The sequence below is a fragment of the Octopus sinensis genome, linkage group LG6, assembly GCF_006345805.1.
Source record: "Octopus sinensis linkage group LG6, ASM634580v1, whole genome shotgun sequence".
In the NCBI taxonomy this organism is placed as follows: domain Eukaryota; kingdom Metazoa; phylum Mollusca; class Cephalopoda; order Octopoda; family Octopodidae; genus Octopus; species Octopus sinensis.
The window spans coordinates 70,671,107-70,692,843 of NC_043002.1; the positions used below are offsets into that span (position 1 = coordinate 70,671,107).

At 35.7% G+C, this 21,737-nt stretch overlaps 1 protein-coding gene across 2 annotated transcripts in view; it reads left to right on the top strand.

Annotated features, from left to right (window-relative positions):
• Window positions 1-16,075, top strand: part of LOC118763953 — a 28,929-nt gene extending 12,854 nt beyond the window's left edge. The window contains exons 4-7 of one of the 2 annotated variants that reach the window (XM_036503992.1): window positions 7,411-7,574; window positions 9,190-9,363; window positions 13,701-13,759; window positions 15,842-16,075. In XM_036503992.1, the coding sequence (XP_036359885.1) occupies window positions 7,411-7,574; window positions 9,190-9,363; window positions 13,701-13,716 (354 nt within the window). In that variant the 3' untranslated portion in view covers window positions 13,717-13,759; window positions 15,842-16,075. The remainder of the gene's footprint in view (window positions 1-7,410; window positions 7,575-9,189; window positions 9,364-13,700; window positions 13,760-15,841) is intronic. The other variant, XM_036503991.1, reaches the window with a different exon arrangement.
• Window positions 16,076-21,737: the final 5,662 nt, after the last annotated feature.

A 21,737-nucleotide genomic window follows, 5' to 3' on the forward strand; every position in this document is an offset into this window, starting at 1 on the left:
GCCTAGTGGTTAGAGCAGCGGACTCACAGTCGAGGGATCGTGGGTTCGAATCTCAGACCTGGCGAGGTGTGTGTTTATGAGCGAAACATCTAAGCTCCACGCAGCTCCGACAGAAGGTAATGGCGAAATTTCTGCTGATGCTTTCGCCACAACTTTCTCTCACTCTTTCCTCCTACATCTTGCAGCACACCTGCGACGGACCGGCGTCCCGTCCAGGTGGGGAACCTATACGCCAAGAAACCGGGAAACCGGCCCTTATGAGCCAGTCGTGGCTCGAGAAGGAACAAACAACAACATACAGAGACACACTCACACACACTCTTTTACTCTTTTACTGGTTTCAGTCATTTGACTGTGGCCATGCTGGAGCACCGCCTTTTTTTAGTCGAGAAAATCGACCCCAGGACTTATTCTTTGTAAGCCTAGTACTTATTCTATCGGTCTCTGTTTGCCAAATCGCTAAGTTACGGGGACGTAAACACACCAGCATCGGTTGTCAAGCGATGTTGGGGAGACAAGCACAGACATACAAACATATGCACACACACACATACATAGATAGATAGATAGATAGATAGATACATATATATATATATATATATATTGCAAAGGAAGGCCTACTTTTCATCGACAACCGGTGATTGTCACACGCTGATGACGGGTCAATACCCAGAAACCCGGGTCCGTGTGTATCACGTCAGGTTGAAGACGGGAAGGATGACTTCTCTTTGCAAATACTGATAATAGGACACAGAAAGTGTGTCAATAGCCAACTGGAGGAGGTGTCCTACTGGGGCTACAAGCTACAGTAGCATCCACCCTTAGGGGTTAGCCACATTTAAGTGGCAAATATACTTCATGTATATGCATATGTATATACATATGTATATATATATATATATATATATATATATATATATATATATATATATATATATATATATATATATATTTATATAATTATATATGTATATACATATGTATGTATATATATATATATATACAAAATATATACTAATTGCACTACTAGGCACTGCACACATCCTACGCAGAACACTTACAATACAGTAACCTTCAGAGCATCACAACAAATCACAGCACATACTCAAGGCACACAGAGCTGCACTCGGTAGTGAAGTGAAAGCAAGTTATAAAAATAATACTACTGAATGATAATGATAATGATAATAATAATAATAATAATAATAATAATAATAATAATAATAATAATAATAATAATAATGATAATAATAATAATGATAATAATAATAATAATAATAATAATAATAATAATAATAATAATAATAATAATAATAATAACAATAACCAAGTTATTATCCCTACAGCTATGGTGTCTAACTGCCAGGCTGATAGCTTGGAGATAACTGATAGTAGTTCCCTAAACAACGACTTTAGCACTGATAACAACAATAGCTATACTAATTACTATAACAATATTCAGGACAGCGATAGCAATGATAAGAACGCTAGTAATAGCACTCATTATAAGGATGAAGATAATATTAGACCTAATAACAATACTTATATATCGAATCACAGTGTAACAGATGAACTGATAAACCCAGACCCAACAAGGTTTAATGGCATAACATATAATACTGCCACGTCAAATGAAGATAATACTACTACTAATAATGGAATAACTCAGTCCACATCAAACAATAATTGCGAAAATTAATCACAATACCAATATAACTAGCAATAATGGGGATGTGGATAATAGGTCTAACATCAGTACTAGCGGTGGAAGAATTATAGGTAGGAAAAACTTGAATAGCACTAATAAAGATAATAACAATAATAATAGCGATAATGTAGGCATAGTCTCGATCTACCATAGTAGTAGCCATGATAACAACCATATCGAAATTATCCATCCACGGGCAAATAACGGACGGCTTGAAAATTGTAATACGGCTGTAATTGTGTGACTGCAGCAGCGTGTGCCTTACGTGGAAATTTCCTGGCAAAAAAAACCCCAGTTTACTCCTGTGAAATAATTACTGAATTAAATACTCTTATTTACATTGGGTGCTCATCCGCCTGGAAATCTAGGTTCTATAACCACCGGTCGTCCTTTAGACTCAAAAAATAAGGCTAACAGTACATCTTTATCAAGTAGGATTTGGGAACTTAAGGACAAAAATATAAAATTTAACCTTAGATGGTCCATAGTTGGATCGGCAGCGACTTATAAAAATAATAGAACTGGTTGCCAACTATGCTCCTTAGAACTACCAAAAATCATTAGATTCCCGGATAAAGACAAACTAGTTAATAAAAGATCTTAATTCAAACCAACTTGCATGCATGAATTAACTAAAACTTTTAAATATTATAATCCTTAAATCTCCATTTTAATCCCTTCATGATCATCTCACATTGGAATTTCCATAATCTACTCCATCCTGCCACTACTCAGGCATTGGATTAATTACTCCTAGTCTTACCCCCAACTACTTGCTAAGTTTACCCTCACCTTAATAAATTCTAACCACAGATAGTATACACATACCATTCAATTTAGAAAATTTATACTTACTTTTACTTATTTATATAGAACATAGATAAATAATCAAACCATTGTCTCTAGAATTTACTATATCACTACCAACAAATACTAATAACATCATTAATATCTTTAGTAATATTAAACTAGTAATAAAGGGTAAATAACTACCAAGAATCTTTTAACTTAATACATTCTCTAACAATCAAAATAAGAGTATAATTTACATAAGTGGATAATCTTGAAATCTCTCCAACCAATATATATTTTACAATCAATTTTATATTATAATATTATAACAATATCATGATCACTAGTATTATTGCGATTGTTATAATTGTTTCTTTGTACTTTTTCTTACTTTATTTTATTTTCTAATTTTTTATCCTTTATCTTTTATCTTTGCATTTAAATTACATTGAATTATTAAATATTTATTAAATATTAAATATTAAATTATTAAATTAAAACTATTATATCCCCCAAACCAAGATATACATTTAGAAGATGTAATGTGTGTGTGTATATACATGAATCGATGGACGTGAATGTATGAATATTTATACATGGTGATAGATATATGTATGCATGTGTATGTGTATATATATATATATATATATATATATATATATATATATATATATATATATATATATATATATATATATATATATATAGGGGTATGCATGTATGTATGTATATGTGTATATATATGTATATATATATATGCGTTTGTAGGTATATATATATATATATGTATATATAGGGGTATATCTATATATCTATATGTGTATGTATGTGTATCTGTATTTATATATATATGTGTGTATGAGAGGAGTACATATGTATGGATATATAAGTATGTGTATATGTATATGTATATATATGTGTGTGTGTATATGTATATGTATGTGCGTATGTATGTATATACGTATGTGTGTATATGTGCACGTGTGTGTATATGTGTGTATTAAGATATACGTGTGTGGGTATAGATATCTATATCTGTAATATCCTTGGTAGTATATGTATATATTTACTTGGGTTTAACTGTAGATACGCATGGGGATATGTGTGTAATTCCATATTGATGCAGAGGTCAGTTGAGGAAAAAGTGCTATGACCCAGGTTTGTGGTTTGGTGCCAGATGGACTGGCGAAAGAAGTTATTTGGCTTTGTCCTGTAATCTGTAGGGAAAATTAATGAGTCAGGAAGTGACATTTTGGTCCCTACGGTCCAGGAAAGTTTAGGAAAGAAATGAAAATGCTACCCTATATAAATGCGGCTGGCATTGGGGTTAGCGGTCAGTTTGGCGTGAGAGTTGATGCAGAGTCGGTTGCGATGGCGAGAAAGACAGACAGAAGGGATTGAGGACTTGTCAAGCGAGAGGCAACGATAAGGATGACAAGCGTGGTCTGGAGAAAGACAGACAGTGAATGTGAGAGATGACAAGCGAGAGATATTTTGAACTCGGTCTGATATAGTGGGAGTTTTTGTGATGATTCAAGGAGTGTTGCAGACGAGAAAACGTACGGTAATGTTGTTTATGTTTTCGTTGTTGAATTTTGGATGTTGATGTGAAATGTAAAAGAAAAGAAAAAAGAACTTGTGAGTTGTGTAAAAACAGAAAGACTGAAAAAAAGGAAAAAGAACATTGTGTCAGAAAAAAAGAACTGTGGAAAAGAAAGAAAAAGAAGGGAAAAGAACATTGTGATATAAACTGTAATCTATTGAAAAAAGGATTATTGAAGAGAAGAGAAAGAATTTAATGTGAACTGTTTTCGAACTCTATATTGTGTTGAACATTTGTTTGAATTGTTTTCGGACGTTGTGTTATGTTTAAATGCATGGATTATTGTTTTTCTTTTTAACCCTGTACAATTTGTTGAATGTTTTTCTTTGAATGTATCTGATATGTATCACGTTTTATTTGATGTTGTAACAATTATAAAAAATGTTGTTAAATGTAAGCAACTGCCTTCCGCTGTCTCTCTCTTTCTGTTGTTGTTGTTGTCTCTGGTTTCTGGCTTGCGTTCGCTTTCCACACCCGTTTTCTGTGGTGGATTTCCGTTTGACTGAGCGTTGTCGTCGTCATCGGTTGACTTAGGGTCTCGAGTTTGAGTTGAGCGACGGCAGGTTCGTAACAATATATTTAAGACTGTGTATCTCATGCTGTGCTGTATGAGACATGCTTATATATATGCGCACAAATAAGTGTATAAACACATACACACATATACTATAAACTTAAAGCTAGTAACTTGTAGTGGCGGATTGGTGTAAACTGACCACTCACTACAACAATATCAAATTTCATCCCCACCCCCCGAAAATAAGAAGTGATTTATGACCCTTACCACCACATCAAAACCTAAATCTTATTCTCAACTCTTTTAGCGCCTTATCTATTTATCTCAATTCTTCTGTTTAACGATTATTTTATATCTTTTTATATTTCTTTATATTTTTCTATTTATTTTTTACATTTTTATATTTTTTGTTACTCTGTTTTGACTAACTTTTTATACTTATATGTGGTTCTAATCTTTACGGAGATGTACTTCCATAGCAAGTGATTTGATCTGAGATCGTGTGCTGAAACGATAACAATTGCAGCATGGAAGGTGTTTGTAAGCCATTTAAGAAATACACAAAAGCCGTTCGATTCACTTCAACATTTAAGTTTAGTTTGTCAAAATATTTTCGTCGCTTTAAGACCGCGACCTGTTCACTGACAAAAATCCGTGCTGCATCTCTTATCAGTGAACAGGTCGCGGTCTTAAAGCGACGAAAATATTTTGACAAATTAAACTTAAATGTTGAAGTGAATCGAACGGCTTTTGTGTGTTTCTTAAATGGCTTACAAACACCTTCCACGCTGGTTCTAACCTTATTATCCTTATATTTGAATTTTTTACTATTTCTTTACTATTTTTATTACCCTTATCTTTTACTTACTTGTTTCTCACTTTAACGTTTTCTCTCTCTATTTTCTCCTCTTCCTTCTTTTTCTCCCTTTTCTTTCTCTATTTCCTCTCTATTTTTCTCTCTATTCTTTCTATCTTTTTTCTCTCCATATTCTCTCTATTTTATTTTATTTTCTTCCTTTTTCTTTTTCTTTCTCTTTATTTCTATTTCCTTACAAGAAGAATGAACCCATTCAAATCTATTTAACATTCACTTTATGTTGACTGGTGATACAGTATGAACAGATTTTCGAAATCCAATGATCCCCTACACACATATACAGTTACGAAATTTTACAAATACCCCTTCTCAGGGAGATATGATATACCTATTGTAATGGGTAATACGACATGTACTTTTCATATTTTTTATAGTGTGATGTAAATCTTTGGAATAACAATGCATGAGGCTTAAGATAGCTTTAAACTATCTTTTATATCTATTATACACTTATGTAAGAACAGGTCGTTTATAAAGCTTGAAACACGTGTACCGCGACATCCTTTGTGTTCTGTTTTTGATTTTATTTGATTATTCTCACTCACCTCTGCCACTATTCTGGCGCATACAGGTGCTTACACTTGTCAACTATTCACCCTAAATTTGCAGTATATATATATATATATATATATATATATATATATATATATATATATATATATATATATATATACATACATACATACATACATACATGCATACACAGGCGTATGCACGTACATGCATACGTACATACATACACACATGTATGCATACATACACACATACATACGTACATATATATGACGAACTAACTGTTACTTTCTCAGATGCAGCACGGATTTTTGTCAGTGAACAGGTCGCGGATTTAGCGACGAAAATATTTTGACAAATTAAACTTAAATGTTGAAGTGAATCGAACGGCTTTTGTGTGTTTCTTAAATGGCTTATAAACACCTTCCACGCTGTAATTGTTTTCGTTTCAGCACACGATCTCAGATCAAATTACTTGCTATGCGAGTACGTCTCCGTAATATATATATATATATATATATATATATATATATATATATATATATATATATATGTTGTATTTCGGAATGGTCATTTTGCCAGTTTAGCCAATAAAAACACACGCACTATATATTTGGTGTTACTTTGCTTCAGTGTTATTTATCTTTTACATTAAACTTAATCTTATTTCAGCCAGAGTTCTTTCGTCACGCTCCTATGACCGCATCAGTGGTCCTTTGCTTTCTTCTTTCTTATTTGTGTCTCTCCTTACTAACCGTCAGCCATTTTGATAATGATAATAATAATAATAATAAGTGGGTCTAAACACATGAACAAAATAAGAATAAACAAAAACAAATTACACGAACGTATATAAACAGAAGACACAAATATTACAGGCATGCCCCCACTGACTAAACGTAGACGCACATAGAGATATACGCATGCGCAAATGAAGACACATACAATAGAAACACAAAATAGCTGTAAGGAGAGACACACAAATAAGAAAAAAAACAAAGCAAAGGACCACTGATGCAGTCACAGGAGTGTGACGAACGAACTCTGACCGGAATAAGATTAAGATTGATGTAAAAAATAAATAAAGCTGAAGCAAATTAACACCAATATATAGTGCATGTGTTTTTATTGGCTAAACTGGCAAAATGACCATTCTGAAATACAACAATATCTGTTTCAACACACGATTTCACATGAAAAATCTTGCACAACAAATATATATATATATATATAATATATATATATATATATATATATATATATATATATATATATATATATATATATATATATATATATATATATATATATATATATATATATATATATATATGTATATATGCTCACACATACATGTGCTTATACATATAATTATGGATCTCAATTTCATAATTTCTTAGGCGCAAATCATAGGTTACAAAAGCGGAACGGTCGTTGTGGATTTGAGATTTGATGTACGTAATTCAACCCTTCGTAACTGGTTTCAGTATGAGAGACTGCTAAACAAGCCATGGACTGATCTCAACGCAACCAGCTTTAATATGTTTTCAGCTCTAGGAAATGAGTAAGCTATTTTTCATTTTATGATGTCTCGTTGTGTTCCCTTACACCCTGGAATCATCTTGCTTTTATCCATCTATAGGCAATAAATTGTATCCCGAGTAATTAATTTCCGGAGACCTGCTCAAAGATCCCTGTTATCATTATAATCAAAGATCCCTCTTATTATTATAATCAATTATTGCTTTCATTATTTTATCTCAGTCATAATCTCTCTCTTTTAAACAAACATTATGGTAGTCCAACAACAGAGGGAGAAGCAATTTGTAAAGTTTCCCCTTCCTCTCAAAGAAACATAGAGATTACAATTCAGCAGCCCATCTCTAAGCCTTGCTGTGTATGTATGTATGAGAGGGGGGAAAGAGAACATTGCAAATAATGAATGAAATAAACATGAAATGAAAAAATCGTATAAATAAAAGGGCCTCCGATTTTGTTGTCTCATAACATCCAGAAAAATGAATACTTTTTAACAAAATTTTCTACAAATACCACTTAGATGTTGTGGCTTCAGAGTATATCGGAATTTATGGGAAAGAATTTTTCCGAGGAATTGGAGAGAGGAGTTTTGGAAAATTCACACGATCTGACATTTCCCCACTCATAACTTTCAGGAAATTGGATGTCTTTTGATGAAAATTTATACAAATCCTTTTTCAACAGAATAGATTACGATTTTAAGGTAATTTGTGGGCAACATTTTTGTTAAAAACCACATCATCATCATCATCGTCATCTTCGTCACCACCCTCATCATCGTCGTCATCATCATCATCATCATCAACATTGTTGGGAGTAGTTTGACAGAAGAATTCGACATGCAGGATTTCCACCATCTCTTAACCTAGTTTTAAATATGATACGATCAACGTCGCCCGTTATCGGATACGGGCTGATAGAATAAGGTGTCATTGAAACAGCTTAATCGATATCTATCGATTTACCTTTACATTTTAATATTGGTGACCTTGTGCCTAAAATTACAAAATCGCTATTGTTGTTGTATTTGCTGTTGTCTTCTTCTTCTTCTTCTTCTTCTTCTTCCAATCAGGACTCACGCCATTTGCCACAAAGAATAATCTCTAATTCGAGCCTACCCTAAGCTACTAAGAATGTGTGTGGGCAACTTGAAGATCCACCCACCACAAACGATAGACTGGCGGTTGCACTGGCGCGAAAGCTACGTTGTTATCCTCATTCCGTAAACGGTGGCTTTTAACGGGTGGAGAGCTGAACCATCCTGGGGAACAGAGGATTCGCAATCAAGACTAGGGTCTGAAAGTTTACTACACCATAGCGGGTCACACCATGGTCCTCTGCTTTGTGACAGAAGTAGGAAGAAAGATTGAGAGAAAGTTGTGGTGAAAGAGTACAGCGGGGTTCACCACCCACCCCCGCCGGAGCCTCGTGGAGCTTAAGTGTTTTTGCTCAATAAACACTCATAATGCCAGGTCTGGGAATCGAAACCGCGTTCTTGCGACCGCGAGTCAGCTGCCCTAACGACTGGGCCATTGCACGTCCACTGCTGTTGTTGTTGTCTATCCACCGTTGTTATCGTCTGCACAGTCTCTAACCAGTGTCTCTGATATCAAATTCCGTACATTTTCTTTCTTAAACAGAGTCGATCGTTCCTTCTCCATTGGATATTTTGGAGATAATTGTGATGAGGATCGTGGATGGTTCACTGTTATTGATCGTCCATTTAACTGTTCGTATGCCAATTTCTCACATTATCCTGCAATTCTTTATGCCAATTCAAAGACACAAACCTACTGGAACCAAGGTAAGTCTCTGTGAGTTCAAATTCCGCCGAGGTCGACTTTGCCTTTCATCCTTTCGGGGTCGATAAATTAAGTACCAGTTACGCACTGGGGTAGATGTAATCGACTTAATACCTATGTCTGTCCTTGTTTGTCGCCTCTATGTTTAGCCCCTTGAGGGTAATAAAGAAATAGGTAAGTCCTTTGCCATCGTACATTTATATTTACTGTGTATTTGCATTCATTTCGATAGTAGTAATGGTGGCAGCAGCAGCCATAGCAGCAGCCGTAGTAGTAGTAATTGTTGTAGTAGTAGTAGTAGTAGTAGTAGTAGTAGTAGTAGTAGTAGTAGTAGTAGTAGTGAAAACGCGTGGCTTAGTGGTTAGGGCATTCAGCTCACGATTGTAAAGTCGTGAGTTCGATTCCCGGCGACGCGTTTTGTCCTTGAGCAAGACACTTCATTTCACGTTGCTCCAGTCCACTCAGCTGGCAAAAATGACTTGTACCTGTATTTCAAAGGGCCGACCTTGTCACGCTGAATCTCCCTGTTCGTGTAGTGCTCAGTCACTTGCACGTTAATTTCACGAGCAGGCTGTTCCGTTGATCGGATCAAAAAGAACCCTCGTCGTCGTCGTCGTCGTCGTCGTCGTCGTCGTAGTAGTAGTAGTAGTAGTAGTAGTAGTAGTAGTAGTGGTGGTGGTGGTGGTGGTGGTGGTGTAGGTGGTGGTAGTAGAAGTAGTATTAGTAGTAGTATTAGTAGTAGTAGTGAAGGCGCATGTCTCAGTGGTTAGAGCGTCGAGCTTACGATCGCTAGGTTGTGAGTTTGGATCCCGGACCGGGTTGCGTGTTGTGTTTCTTGAGCAAGACACTTTATTTCACATTGCTCCAGTTCACTCAGCTATAGAAATGAGTTGCAACGTCACAGGTGCCAAGCTGCATCGGCCTCTTTGCCTTTCCCTTGGATAACACTGGTGGCGTGTGGAGGGGGAGGCCGGTTTGCATGGGCGACTGCTGGTCTTCCATAAACAACCTTGTTCGGACTTGTGCCTGGGAGGGCAACTTTCTAGGTGCAATCCAATGGTCAGTCATGACCGAAGGGGGTCTGAACTCAAGTACTAGTAGAAGCAGCAGCAGCAGCAGTAGTAATAGTAGTAGTAGTAGGAGGAGGAGGAGGAGGAATGCTGTTGTTATGGGGTTATTTTGTTAGTATCGGTTGTAGACCCACCGCCATAGTAGAAGTCGCAATACAGCGAGAACGAAACCAGAACCCAACAAATGCAAACTGTGCGTCTTTATTCCACCAGCGCGTGAAAGCGCGTGGCTTAGTGGTTAGGGTACTCGGTTCACGATCGTAAGTTCATGAGTTCTATTCCGGGCGGTGGATTGCATCTTTGAGCAAGACATTTTATTTCACGTTACCCCAGTCCATTCAGCTGACAAAAATGAGTTGTTCCTTTATTTCAAAGGGCCAGTCTTGTCATATTCTGTGTTACGCCAAATCTCCCTGAGAACTAAGTTAAGGGTACACGTGTCTGTGGAGTACTCAGCCACTTGTGTGCTAATTTCAGGAGCAAACTGTTCCGGTGATTGAATTAACTAGAATACATTTCGTTGTAACCAGCGAAGTGTCAATAAAAATCCACATATCCATCAATAACATCTGACGATCGCTTGAAATCACACCAAAATATTTCTGTTTCGAATATTGTCTGTTTTCTGTTCAGATCCAGAAATAAAACACCCGATGACTCTCAGGGATAAAACTAATCGAACCACAGTATACATGTACATACACTATTTATCTTTCTTGTGCGCTCAACTCCCGATGAAAGAGTAGTGGAAGATGGTCGTTGTCACATACAAAGAAATTTTATCTAAAAATAACGGACATGAGGCGCAGGCGTGGCTGTGTGGTAAGTAGCTTGCTTACGAACTACATGGTTCCGGGTTCAGTCCCACTGCGTGGAACTTTGGGCAAGTGTTTTCTATAATAGACTCGGACCAAAGCCTTGTGAGTGGATTTGGTAGATGGAAACTGAAAGAAGCTCATCGTATATATGTATATGATACTCTTTACTCTTTTACTTGTTTCAGTCATTTGACTGCGGCTATGCTGGAGCACCACCTTTAATCGAGCAACTCGACCCCGGGACTTATTCTTTGTAAGCCCAGTACTTATTCTATCGGTCTCTTTTGCCGAACCGTTAAGTGACGGGGACATAAACACACCAGCATCGGTTGTCAAGCAAAGCTAGCGGGACAAACACAGACACACAAACACACGCACAAAAACATACGTATATACGACGGGCTTCTTTCAGTTTCCGTCTACCAAATCCACTCACAAGGCTTTGGTCTGCCCGAGGCTATAGTAGAAGACACTTGCCCAAAGTGCCACGCAGTGGGACTGAACCCAGAACCATGTGGTTGGTAAGCAAGCAACTTACCACACAGCCACTCATGCGCCTATATATAACACATTAACACACACACACATATATATATATATATATATATATATATATATATATATATATATATATATATATATATATATATATATATATGTGTGTGTGTGTTAATTATGATTTCATTCAACATATTACTCTCTCAGATTCACACACTTATTGCAGTGACCCATCAGTTTTTCTAACCTTGTAAAAGAACTCGGAAGATTGGGTCTCCAGCCAAATCTTTTGCAATACTCTTAAAACCTTGAACAGCATCCGTTGTTTATATATTTGTGTACTACATTTCCATTCGTGGAGGCACATGACCTAGTGGTTAGAGCAGCGGACTCGCGGTCGAGGGATCGCGGGTTCGAATCTCAGACCGGTCGATGTGTGTGTTTATGATCGAAACACCTAAGCTCCACGCGGCTCCAGCAGAACTTTCTCTCACTCTTTCCTTCTGCATCTGCAGCTCACTTGCGACGGACCGGCGTCCCGTCCAGGTGAGGAACCTATACGCCAAGAAAACCGGGAAACTGGCCCTTATGAGCCAGTCGTGGCTCGAGAAGGAACAAACAACAAAATTTCCATCAGTTTGATCTCTAGCAGACATCAGCTGTCTTATTATCGGGTGTGCACACATTTTTCCATGTAAATTTGCAACTTTAATTTCGCTCAGTTTGACCTCCAGTAGCCAACATTAATGTATGCATTAATACCATTTATCTCTATTTGATGTAGAAATCTTTATTAGCAAACATAGAGAACATATATATGATTCTAAACAGCAAAGATTGCTGTGTTCGTTGCGATTTTCTGGGCTCTGACTTCAAATCCTGCCGATATCATTTTCCTTGTTTCGGAATCAATAAATAAGGTACCAGCTTTGGGGTCCATTATTGGAACTTAATTTTTCTGGTAGAAATCAGCTGTATTCTGACTTTGGGAAGAATGGTTTGCATTCATACTCTTTACTTGTTTCAGTCATTTGACTGCGGCCATGCTGGAGCACGGCCTTTAGTCGAGCAAATCGAACCCAGGACTCATCCTTTGTAAGCCTAGTACTTATTCTATCGGTCTCATTTGCTGAACCGCTAACTTACGGGGACAAACACACACACACACACACACACACACACACACACACACACACACACACATACACACACACACATATATATATATACATATATATATATATACATACATATACATATATACGACGGGCGATTTTAAAATTCTAGTTCAAATTTGCCGAATTATGTTACAAATTAATATGAACATTTTCGTATTGTCGCTGTTGCTAATGTATTGGGTTATCCGGAAAGTTCGTGCCGATTTTTAAAGGAAAGAAAAAGATCAATAATTCAACCAAATATGAACCATTTTGATGCACGACTTGTCTCCATCTTTCCTTTAGCTTGAAAATACCCTCTTCCCAGAATTGGGGTGGTTTCATGGCAAAGAATTCATCAAGGTATGTTTTTACGTCATCAAAGGAATTGAAATTTTTACCATTAAGACTATTCTGCAGAGACCTGAATAAGTGGAAATCCGAAGGAGCAATATCTGGAGGGTGGGGTAACACATCCCAGCCGAGCTGCAGCAATTTCTGTCTGGTTCCCAAAGCCTCAAGTGCTGAAAATGAACTTTCTCATCTTCCAATTTAAAGGGTTACAGAATTAATACAGGTTATAGAAATATATACCTTCTTCCACGAAAAGATAGTTTAAACTGTGCTCTAAATGGAGGTGTTGTCAAATCCTATTTCATGGACTTAACGATGTTCTAAAATACGTCGAAAGGTAAGCTACTATAAATCGGCACGAACTTTCCGGACAACCCAGTAGTTGTACTTACTGCTTTTCATCGTGTTACTCTTATTGTTGAAATTGAGGTGTTTTTTTTTTTTTTTTTCAGGATATCACCTGATTGACGACATGCGATTGCTTGTCTACCTGAATTAATGGCAAATCTAAGTTAGTTATAAACGTCTCTTATATTTTGTATTTTTACTTAAAAGTTGAAATCAAAATGCTCAAGAACCATTTTTAATGAAGAGACTAATTGCCTGCATGTTTATTCATCAAAAATTTAATGTTACAAATTTACATACCGTAAATCCTCGAGTATAACCCGCATTTTTTCCCCAAAATTAAAAGGTCAAAATCCCTAGTGCGTACTATATACGAGGTTAAAAATGAAAATTATTTTCTAAGCAATGTCCGAGTCTCTATTTGCTGTCCGGCAATGTATTCAGACGCATTTTGTAATGTGGGGCGTGAAAATACCTTAAGCTAAGCCTGAAAGCAATGAAGTCATAAAAGGATCATCCATAACTTGCAGTAAGCAACATTTATTAAACGTTATTACTGTTATTTCTTTATTTTCTGCAAAGAAAATGCACAAAAAAGATACACGTTTGCATTGTGTTATATATATACAATAATAATAAAGGACGTTACCGTATACATTTTTACAAACCAAGGACGTTATATAGACCTCCTTGACACAAATTAGAGAAGGGGTGCGTATTATACACAAGGTTCAGGATTTTCAGAGGTACAGCCCTCTAAAAATCCCCTGCGTATTATACTCAAAGGCGGACTATACTCGAGAATTTACGGTACTTTTTTAAAAAATCACGCAATTTAAGCAAAATTGAAAATTATAAGCCCTCATTGTTTGAAAAAGAAACTAATGGGTGTAAATAGAAACATTTTTTTGTTATTACATAATGCTCTTTACTCTTTTACTCTTTTACTTGTTTCAGACAGTCATTTGAATGCAGCTATGCTGGTGCACCGCCTTTAGTCGAGCGCATCGACCCCCAGGACTTGCTCTTCGTAAGCTTTGTACTTATTCTATCGGTCTCTTTTGCCAAACCGCTAAAGTACGGGGACGTAAACTCACCAGCATCAGCTGTCAAGCGATATTGGGGGGACAAACACAGTCACTTAAACATATACACACGCATATATATATATATATATATATATATATATATATATATATACATACATATATACGACGGGCTACTTTCAGTTTCCGTACACCAAATCCACTCACAAGGATTTGGTCGGCCCGAAGCTATAGTAGAAGACACTTGCCCAAAGTGCCACGCAGTGGGAATGAACCCGGAACCATGTGGTTCGTAAGCAAGCTACTTATCACACGGCCGCTCCTACGCCTATATGCAAACTTTAAAGAAATTAATTATTTTGTTTCTTTGAGATTTTTTAAAACTCTATTATACTTGTTTGAATTACAATTTTTGTCATGATGAGTTTTGTTAAGAAATAGGCGTAGGAGTGGCCGTGTGGTAAGTAGCTTGCTTACCAACCACATGGTTCCGGGTTCAGTCCCACTGCGTGATACCTTGGGTATGTGCCTTCTACTATAGCCTCGGGCCAAGCTAGGCCTTGTGAGTGGATTTGATAGACGGAAACTGAAAGTAACCCGTCGTATATATGTATATATATGTGTGTGTGAGTGTGTGTGCGTGTGTATACGTTTGTTATTTGTGATTGTCCCCCACCCCAACATCGCTTGACAACCGATGCTGGTGTATTTGCGTCCTCGTAACATAGCGGTTCGGCCAAAGAGACTGATGGAATAAGTACTAGGCCTACAAAGAATAAGTCCTGGCGTTGATTTGATCGACTAAACGCAGAGCTCCAGCATGACCGGAGTCAAATGGCTAAAAGAATACAAGAATGAGTTAAATTTTATGATACAATATTTGTGATTTGATTTTTGTTTATAAGTTTTGTTAAGAAAAAAATAATTTTTTTAATGATATGATAATAATAATATAATTAAAAAATAATATAATGCTAAAAAAACAAGCCAGAAATGTTTCGTTTAATACAAAGAAATTTTTAGATAAAAAATATTAAATTTAAATTTAAAAAATTGTAATAAAACACCAAAAAATACGAAGAGCAAAACAGTGCACTTAATATTTCATGAACAATTTTGGAAATTTATTTAGCAAATGCTAACTTCGGCTTCAATGTTGTAAGATTTATTGTTTCTCTTCTTGTTCTGTACTTTTCCAGGTTTAACTGCTGCTTTTCCTGTAAGCTTCTCCGAGTTCAATACTTAAGAATATTCTACGATTTTGCACCCGCAATCATTATCATATTGATCCACTTTTTTTTCCAGGCAACTTTTCTATTATTATAATCCTTATATTTACTTTTATCACGGAAAAAATTGCTACTCTTTTACTTGTTTCAGTCATTTGACTGCAGCCATGCTGGAGCACCGACTTTAGTTGAGCAAATCGACCCCAGGAGCACTCCGTCGGTTGCGACGACGAGGGTCCCAGCTGATACGATCAACGGAACAGCTTGCTCGTGAAATTAACGTGCAAGTTGCCGAGCACTCCACAGACACGTGTACCCTTAACGTAGTTCTCGGGGAGATTCAGCTGGCCTTTTGAAATACAGATGCTACTCATTTTTGCCAGCTGAGTGAACTGGAGCAACGGGAAATAAAGTGTCTTGCTCACGGACACAACGCGCCGCCGGGAATTGATCATGAGGCGAATGCCCCTAACCACTAAGCCACGCGCCTTCAACAACCCCAAAACTTTTACTTCGTAAGCCTAGTACTTTAGTCTATCGCTCTCTTTTCCCGAACGGCTAAGTTACGGGGACGTAAACACACCAGCATCGGTTGTCAAGCGATGTTGGGGGACAAATACAGACACACAAACACATATGTATGTATATATATATATATATATATATATATATATATATATATATATATATATATATATATATGTATGTATGTATGTATACGACGGGTTTCTTTCAGTTTCCGTCAACCAAATCCACTCACAAGGCTTTGCTCGGCCCGAGGCTATAGTAGAAGACACTTGGTCAAGGTGCCACGCAGTGGGATTGAACCCGGAACCGTGTGGTTCGTAAGCAAGCTACTCACCACTCAGTCACTCCTTCTATACAAAATATCTTAATAAATACAAATTTTGTTTAAACTTTGAAATTTTGTTTGCACATAAAAATAGCAAAGCATTACAGCACCATATCCGTTACAAATAAATAGATTTTAAAATTATTTGCATTATAAAATAACGTTATGTTCTTATAAAATAATGTTATATTCTAATAAAAGAATTAATAATAAATTGCTTTCACGATTGAATTTTTTATATTTTAATATGTTTTTAATAAGTACATTATAAACAAACTAGCAGAGATACCTGGAGTTGCTTGGGACTAATATGGTATTGTTTGTATATATATATATATATATATATATATATATATATATACTAGGGTTCCGCCAGTACAGTCCAGGGGTTCTGCAAGAAGTTACAAAAATGCTAAAATCTCCTGTGCAGATATGTGGGCATAAGACTATTATTGTACAGGGGTTCCTCGAGCCTGTGGAATGTTTCCTTGGGGTTCCGCTCCAGCAAAATGTTTGAAAAGCACTGCACTAGAATAATACTCACGTGAGCAAAATATCTGACCATTTACGACTTCGCCTAGAAATGGTTCTTACAGAAATACCATCCTTTCTCGCATTTCTCTATGAGTCTATCAAACGTTATAAATTCAGTACCCCTTAGCTACCTAAGAGAGAATACTGTTAGACATCATATGAGACGCTTAATGGTGATTGTGGGCAGCAGCTAAGTCAGTAAGAATAGGTGACAGCAGCACAACGACCAGCCGCAAAATTTTGACTGATGCAACAATTATATCAAGATCAATAACATGTAAACTCTCTCGACGTTTTGTAGTTTTTAGAAACAACATTTGTTCATTCTTTACGGGAAGACTAAAAATGTTGCTTGTCAAAAATGACAACTGATTTCGTTGTCTTCTTTGTACACATACATGTATGTATGTGTACAAAGAAGACGATGAATTACATGTATGTATGTGTGTATGTATGTATGTATGTATGTATGTATGTATGTATGTATGTATGTATGTATGTGTGTGTGTGTGTGTGTGTGTGTGTGTGTATGTGTGTATTCGTAAGGTTTATGTAGTTGGTCGATTATGATTGAACAATATTTTAGAAATACTTTACTTTATAGGTCCCACGATAATTCAAAGCACAATTGATGTTGCTTTGATATGAAATTCGAAAGTAATAAGTCGTAATTACCACAAAATCTACCGACTAGAAAACGGGAAGCAGATCTTATCCTTTTGATACCAACCCATCCGAGACCGCTGTTGGTGCTACGTTCCAGGCTTGTTTTGGAAAAGAGAACTAAATTAAAACCTCCAATAAAACTTTGATGTTAATTTATGGTCAAAACAGCAGCTTAATTATGACAGTTACTTTACTAAATTCTTTCTTATTTTGAAAATTAATGGAAACAAGGTCAGAGTATTTCAGCAGAAATATTGTAACAAAGGTGTTAAGGGAAATGAAATGTTTACGATAAAGTAAGATGACAGTTTGGCACATGAAAACAAAGAAAGCAATATGAGGCTCTAGACAAAATGGTCATAAATTTATAACTCACTTAAATGATGGCAAAAATATTGTCTAGTAAATAAATGAGAAAGAGATACACAGCAACTAATAGACTGATGTTAGGGTCTGATTTCAGAATCCCCCACTACGGATATCTTTGTATATGTGTATCTAGAGATATGTGTATGTATAAGTATTTCGATACATACACACACACACACACACGCATATATATATATATATATATATATATATATATATATATATATATATATATATATATATATATATATATATATATATATATATATGTATAAATATGTATACATATATATATATAAATATGTACGCATATATATTTATATGTGTATACATATATATATATCTATATATGTATGCGTATATATATATAAATAGGGATATATATATATAAATATATATGCATATATATAGATAAATATATATACTTCCCTTTTTACGTAAGATTGTTCTTTATATTAAGTTTTGTTCTTGATATTAACTTCGATGCGCACTCTTAACCTTTCTGTCTCATCCCTTTCGCAGCCTTCATTCTTTGATTTCCTTTTCCTCTACTTAACTTTTCTCTTTCTCTCTCTCATTCTTCACTCTCTCTCTCTCTCTCCTCTTCATTCTTCATGGTTTCCTCACAACCATTCCCCTTATCTCCCTTTCTCTTGCTCCTCCTCCCCCCCTTCCGTCGTTGACCCGCGACGAGACTTCCGCTACTGTCTTTCTACCCTTACCCTCTCGAGATATGGACGATAATTCTTTTTGCTTCGCTCGTCGTTCACAAAAAAATCCGCGTTCGCAATACTTTTTTTCGTTCGGCGTTAACATGCCCTTCTTATCTTGTTTTTCCTTGTCCTGTCTTTTACTGTTTATAATTTGTACTGTCGTTACTGTCCTGTTTTTGTTACCATTTTTTACCCCTCTGCGAAAAGATGTCAGAATTTTAATTGATTTGCTTTTCGCAGGAAGGAAAGTTTCTTGTCGAGGATACGTCTCGCTTTCACCTTCGAAACGTAGAGTAGATGAAACCATAGCGACTGAAGAAGGGTTTTTTTCTTTGTGTTAATTGTCCTGTACTCTATTTTTTTGTTGTTTAAAAAATGTCCAGTTCCTTTGGTTAGTGTCTATGTTTTCGTTTCTCATTGTGTTCGACGTCTTTTTGGTGTCCTGTACTCATATATGCGTGTATATGTACATGTAGAGGTAGGTAGTACATATATGTTTATATATATGCATATTTTTTATTTTTATTTATTAATATATATATATATATATATATATATATATATATATATATATATACATATATGTATACATATATATGCCTGCATACATATATATATATGTATATATACATATCAAAATAAGCTACACGATATGAAGTAGTGATGCTGTACGACCGTTTCAGACAATTCCATTTAAATGAACAATACAATCATTACATAAATTTAAATGCAGTGCCATCTTCAGCTGCATAAATATATAAATGGAATTTTATATGTATACATGTACACATATGTATATATATATATATACCAAATTAATAAATAAAACATATGCATATATACATACATATATGTACGTCCCTACATCTACATGTATATATACATGCATATATGGGTACAGGACACCAAAAAAAAAACGTCGAACACAATGAGAAACGAAAACATAAACACAAAACCAAGGAACTGGACATTTTTCTTAAACAACGAAAAAATAGAGTACTGGACATATAACACAAGGAAATTTCCCCTTCTTCAGTCGCCATGGTTTCATCTATTCCGCGTTTCGAAGGTGAAGGCGAGACGCGTCTCCGACTGAAACATTCCTTCACACGAAAAGCAAATTAAATAAAATTCGAGAATTTTTTGCGGAGGGGTAAAAATGGTAACAAAAACAGGACAGTAACGACAGTACAAAATAGAAACAGTAAAGGACAGGACAAGGAGAATAACAGTAACACAGACAAGAAGGGCTGTTAAGTCGAACGAGATAAAATATTACGAACGCTATTTTTGAGAACGGCGAAAGAGCCACAGAATTGCCGTCTACACTCGGGTGAAGCAAGGTCAGAAAAGACAGTAGTTTCTTCATCGCTGACCAGCGACGGGACAGGGGAGGAGGAGTAAGAGAAAGGGGAGGGGAGAGAAAAAAGAGGAATGGTTGTAGAGAAAACCAGAAAGAATGAAGAATGAGAGAGAGGGAGGGAGGGAGAGACAGTAAGGTAGAAGAAAAGGAAACCAGAAAGAAGAAAGGCTGAGAAAGGGAGAAAGGGGGACAGAAAGGTTAAGAGTGCGCATCAGTATCAATATTAAGAACAAACTTACTTACATGTAGATGTAGGTACGTACATATATGTATGTATATATGCATATGTTTTATTTATTAATTTGTTATTACACGACAGAACGCACGCATCCATTTCTAAGTTAAGGGGAAAAAGAAGTTTAAAATATGTTTTTCAAAAAATAATGATACTTATATACAAAAATTAATAAATAAGTATACCAATACATTGTAGAGTCTTTCTGCTTTTAGAGTTCAGTAATATTCCCTGGAGAAACTTCTTTGGAGGTTCAGGATGCATGTGCTTAAATGTAGTGTTTAGTTTAAAGTGTTGGGTGAATGTGTTTCAAAACAGGAAATGGGGTAGGAGTTATCCAGTTCCTTTGAGTAAGGGGAGATAATTCTGTAGATTTTATGCTCTTTAATTGGAATGATGGATTTTTTGTCAAATAGGACGCTTATGTCAATTTTTTTTGTCAGATAAGATGCTAGAAAAAGGAGTATGGACATCGTGGAGTTTGCATATTAAGACGCGTTCGGAATTTTTCAATAAAAAGATTTTCCTAGTTGATTTTTTTTTGTGTAGAGATTTTGTCTTTACATTGGTAGAAAGGGAATATGTGAAATTTTGGATTTTTATCTCTAGCGCAAGAGTCTATGTGGCTACGAAGTGGAATTTGACGGTATTGTTGGAGATTGTTCGCACGTTTTATTCCATAGTTTATGAATGTGGAGGGATATTGAGGGAGTGTTGTTTTTAGGTCTTGAAGGCGTATTTCTCGAGTTTTTGGATCCGAGACAATGGTGCATAAACTTTTAGCTGAGTTGAAAGGGATATTTATCTTGGTGTGTTTTGGGTGGCATGGGCTGAAGAGGAGGTATTATTGTGAGTCTGTAGGTTTGTGATAGGTGTCTGTTGTGATTTGGTTGTTAGGTGTTTTTATAATTAAGAGATCAAGGAAAGGGATATATATATATATATATATATATATATATATATATATATATATATATATATATATATATATATACATATGCAGATATACATATATATATATGCATATTTACAAACAAATATATATCCATATCTATCTATCTATCTATCTATCTATCTATCTATCTATCTATCTATCTATCTATCTATATATATATATCTATATATATATATAT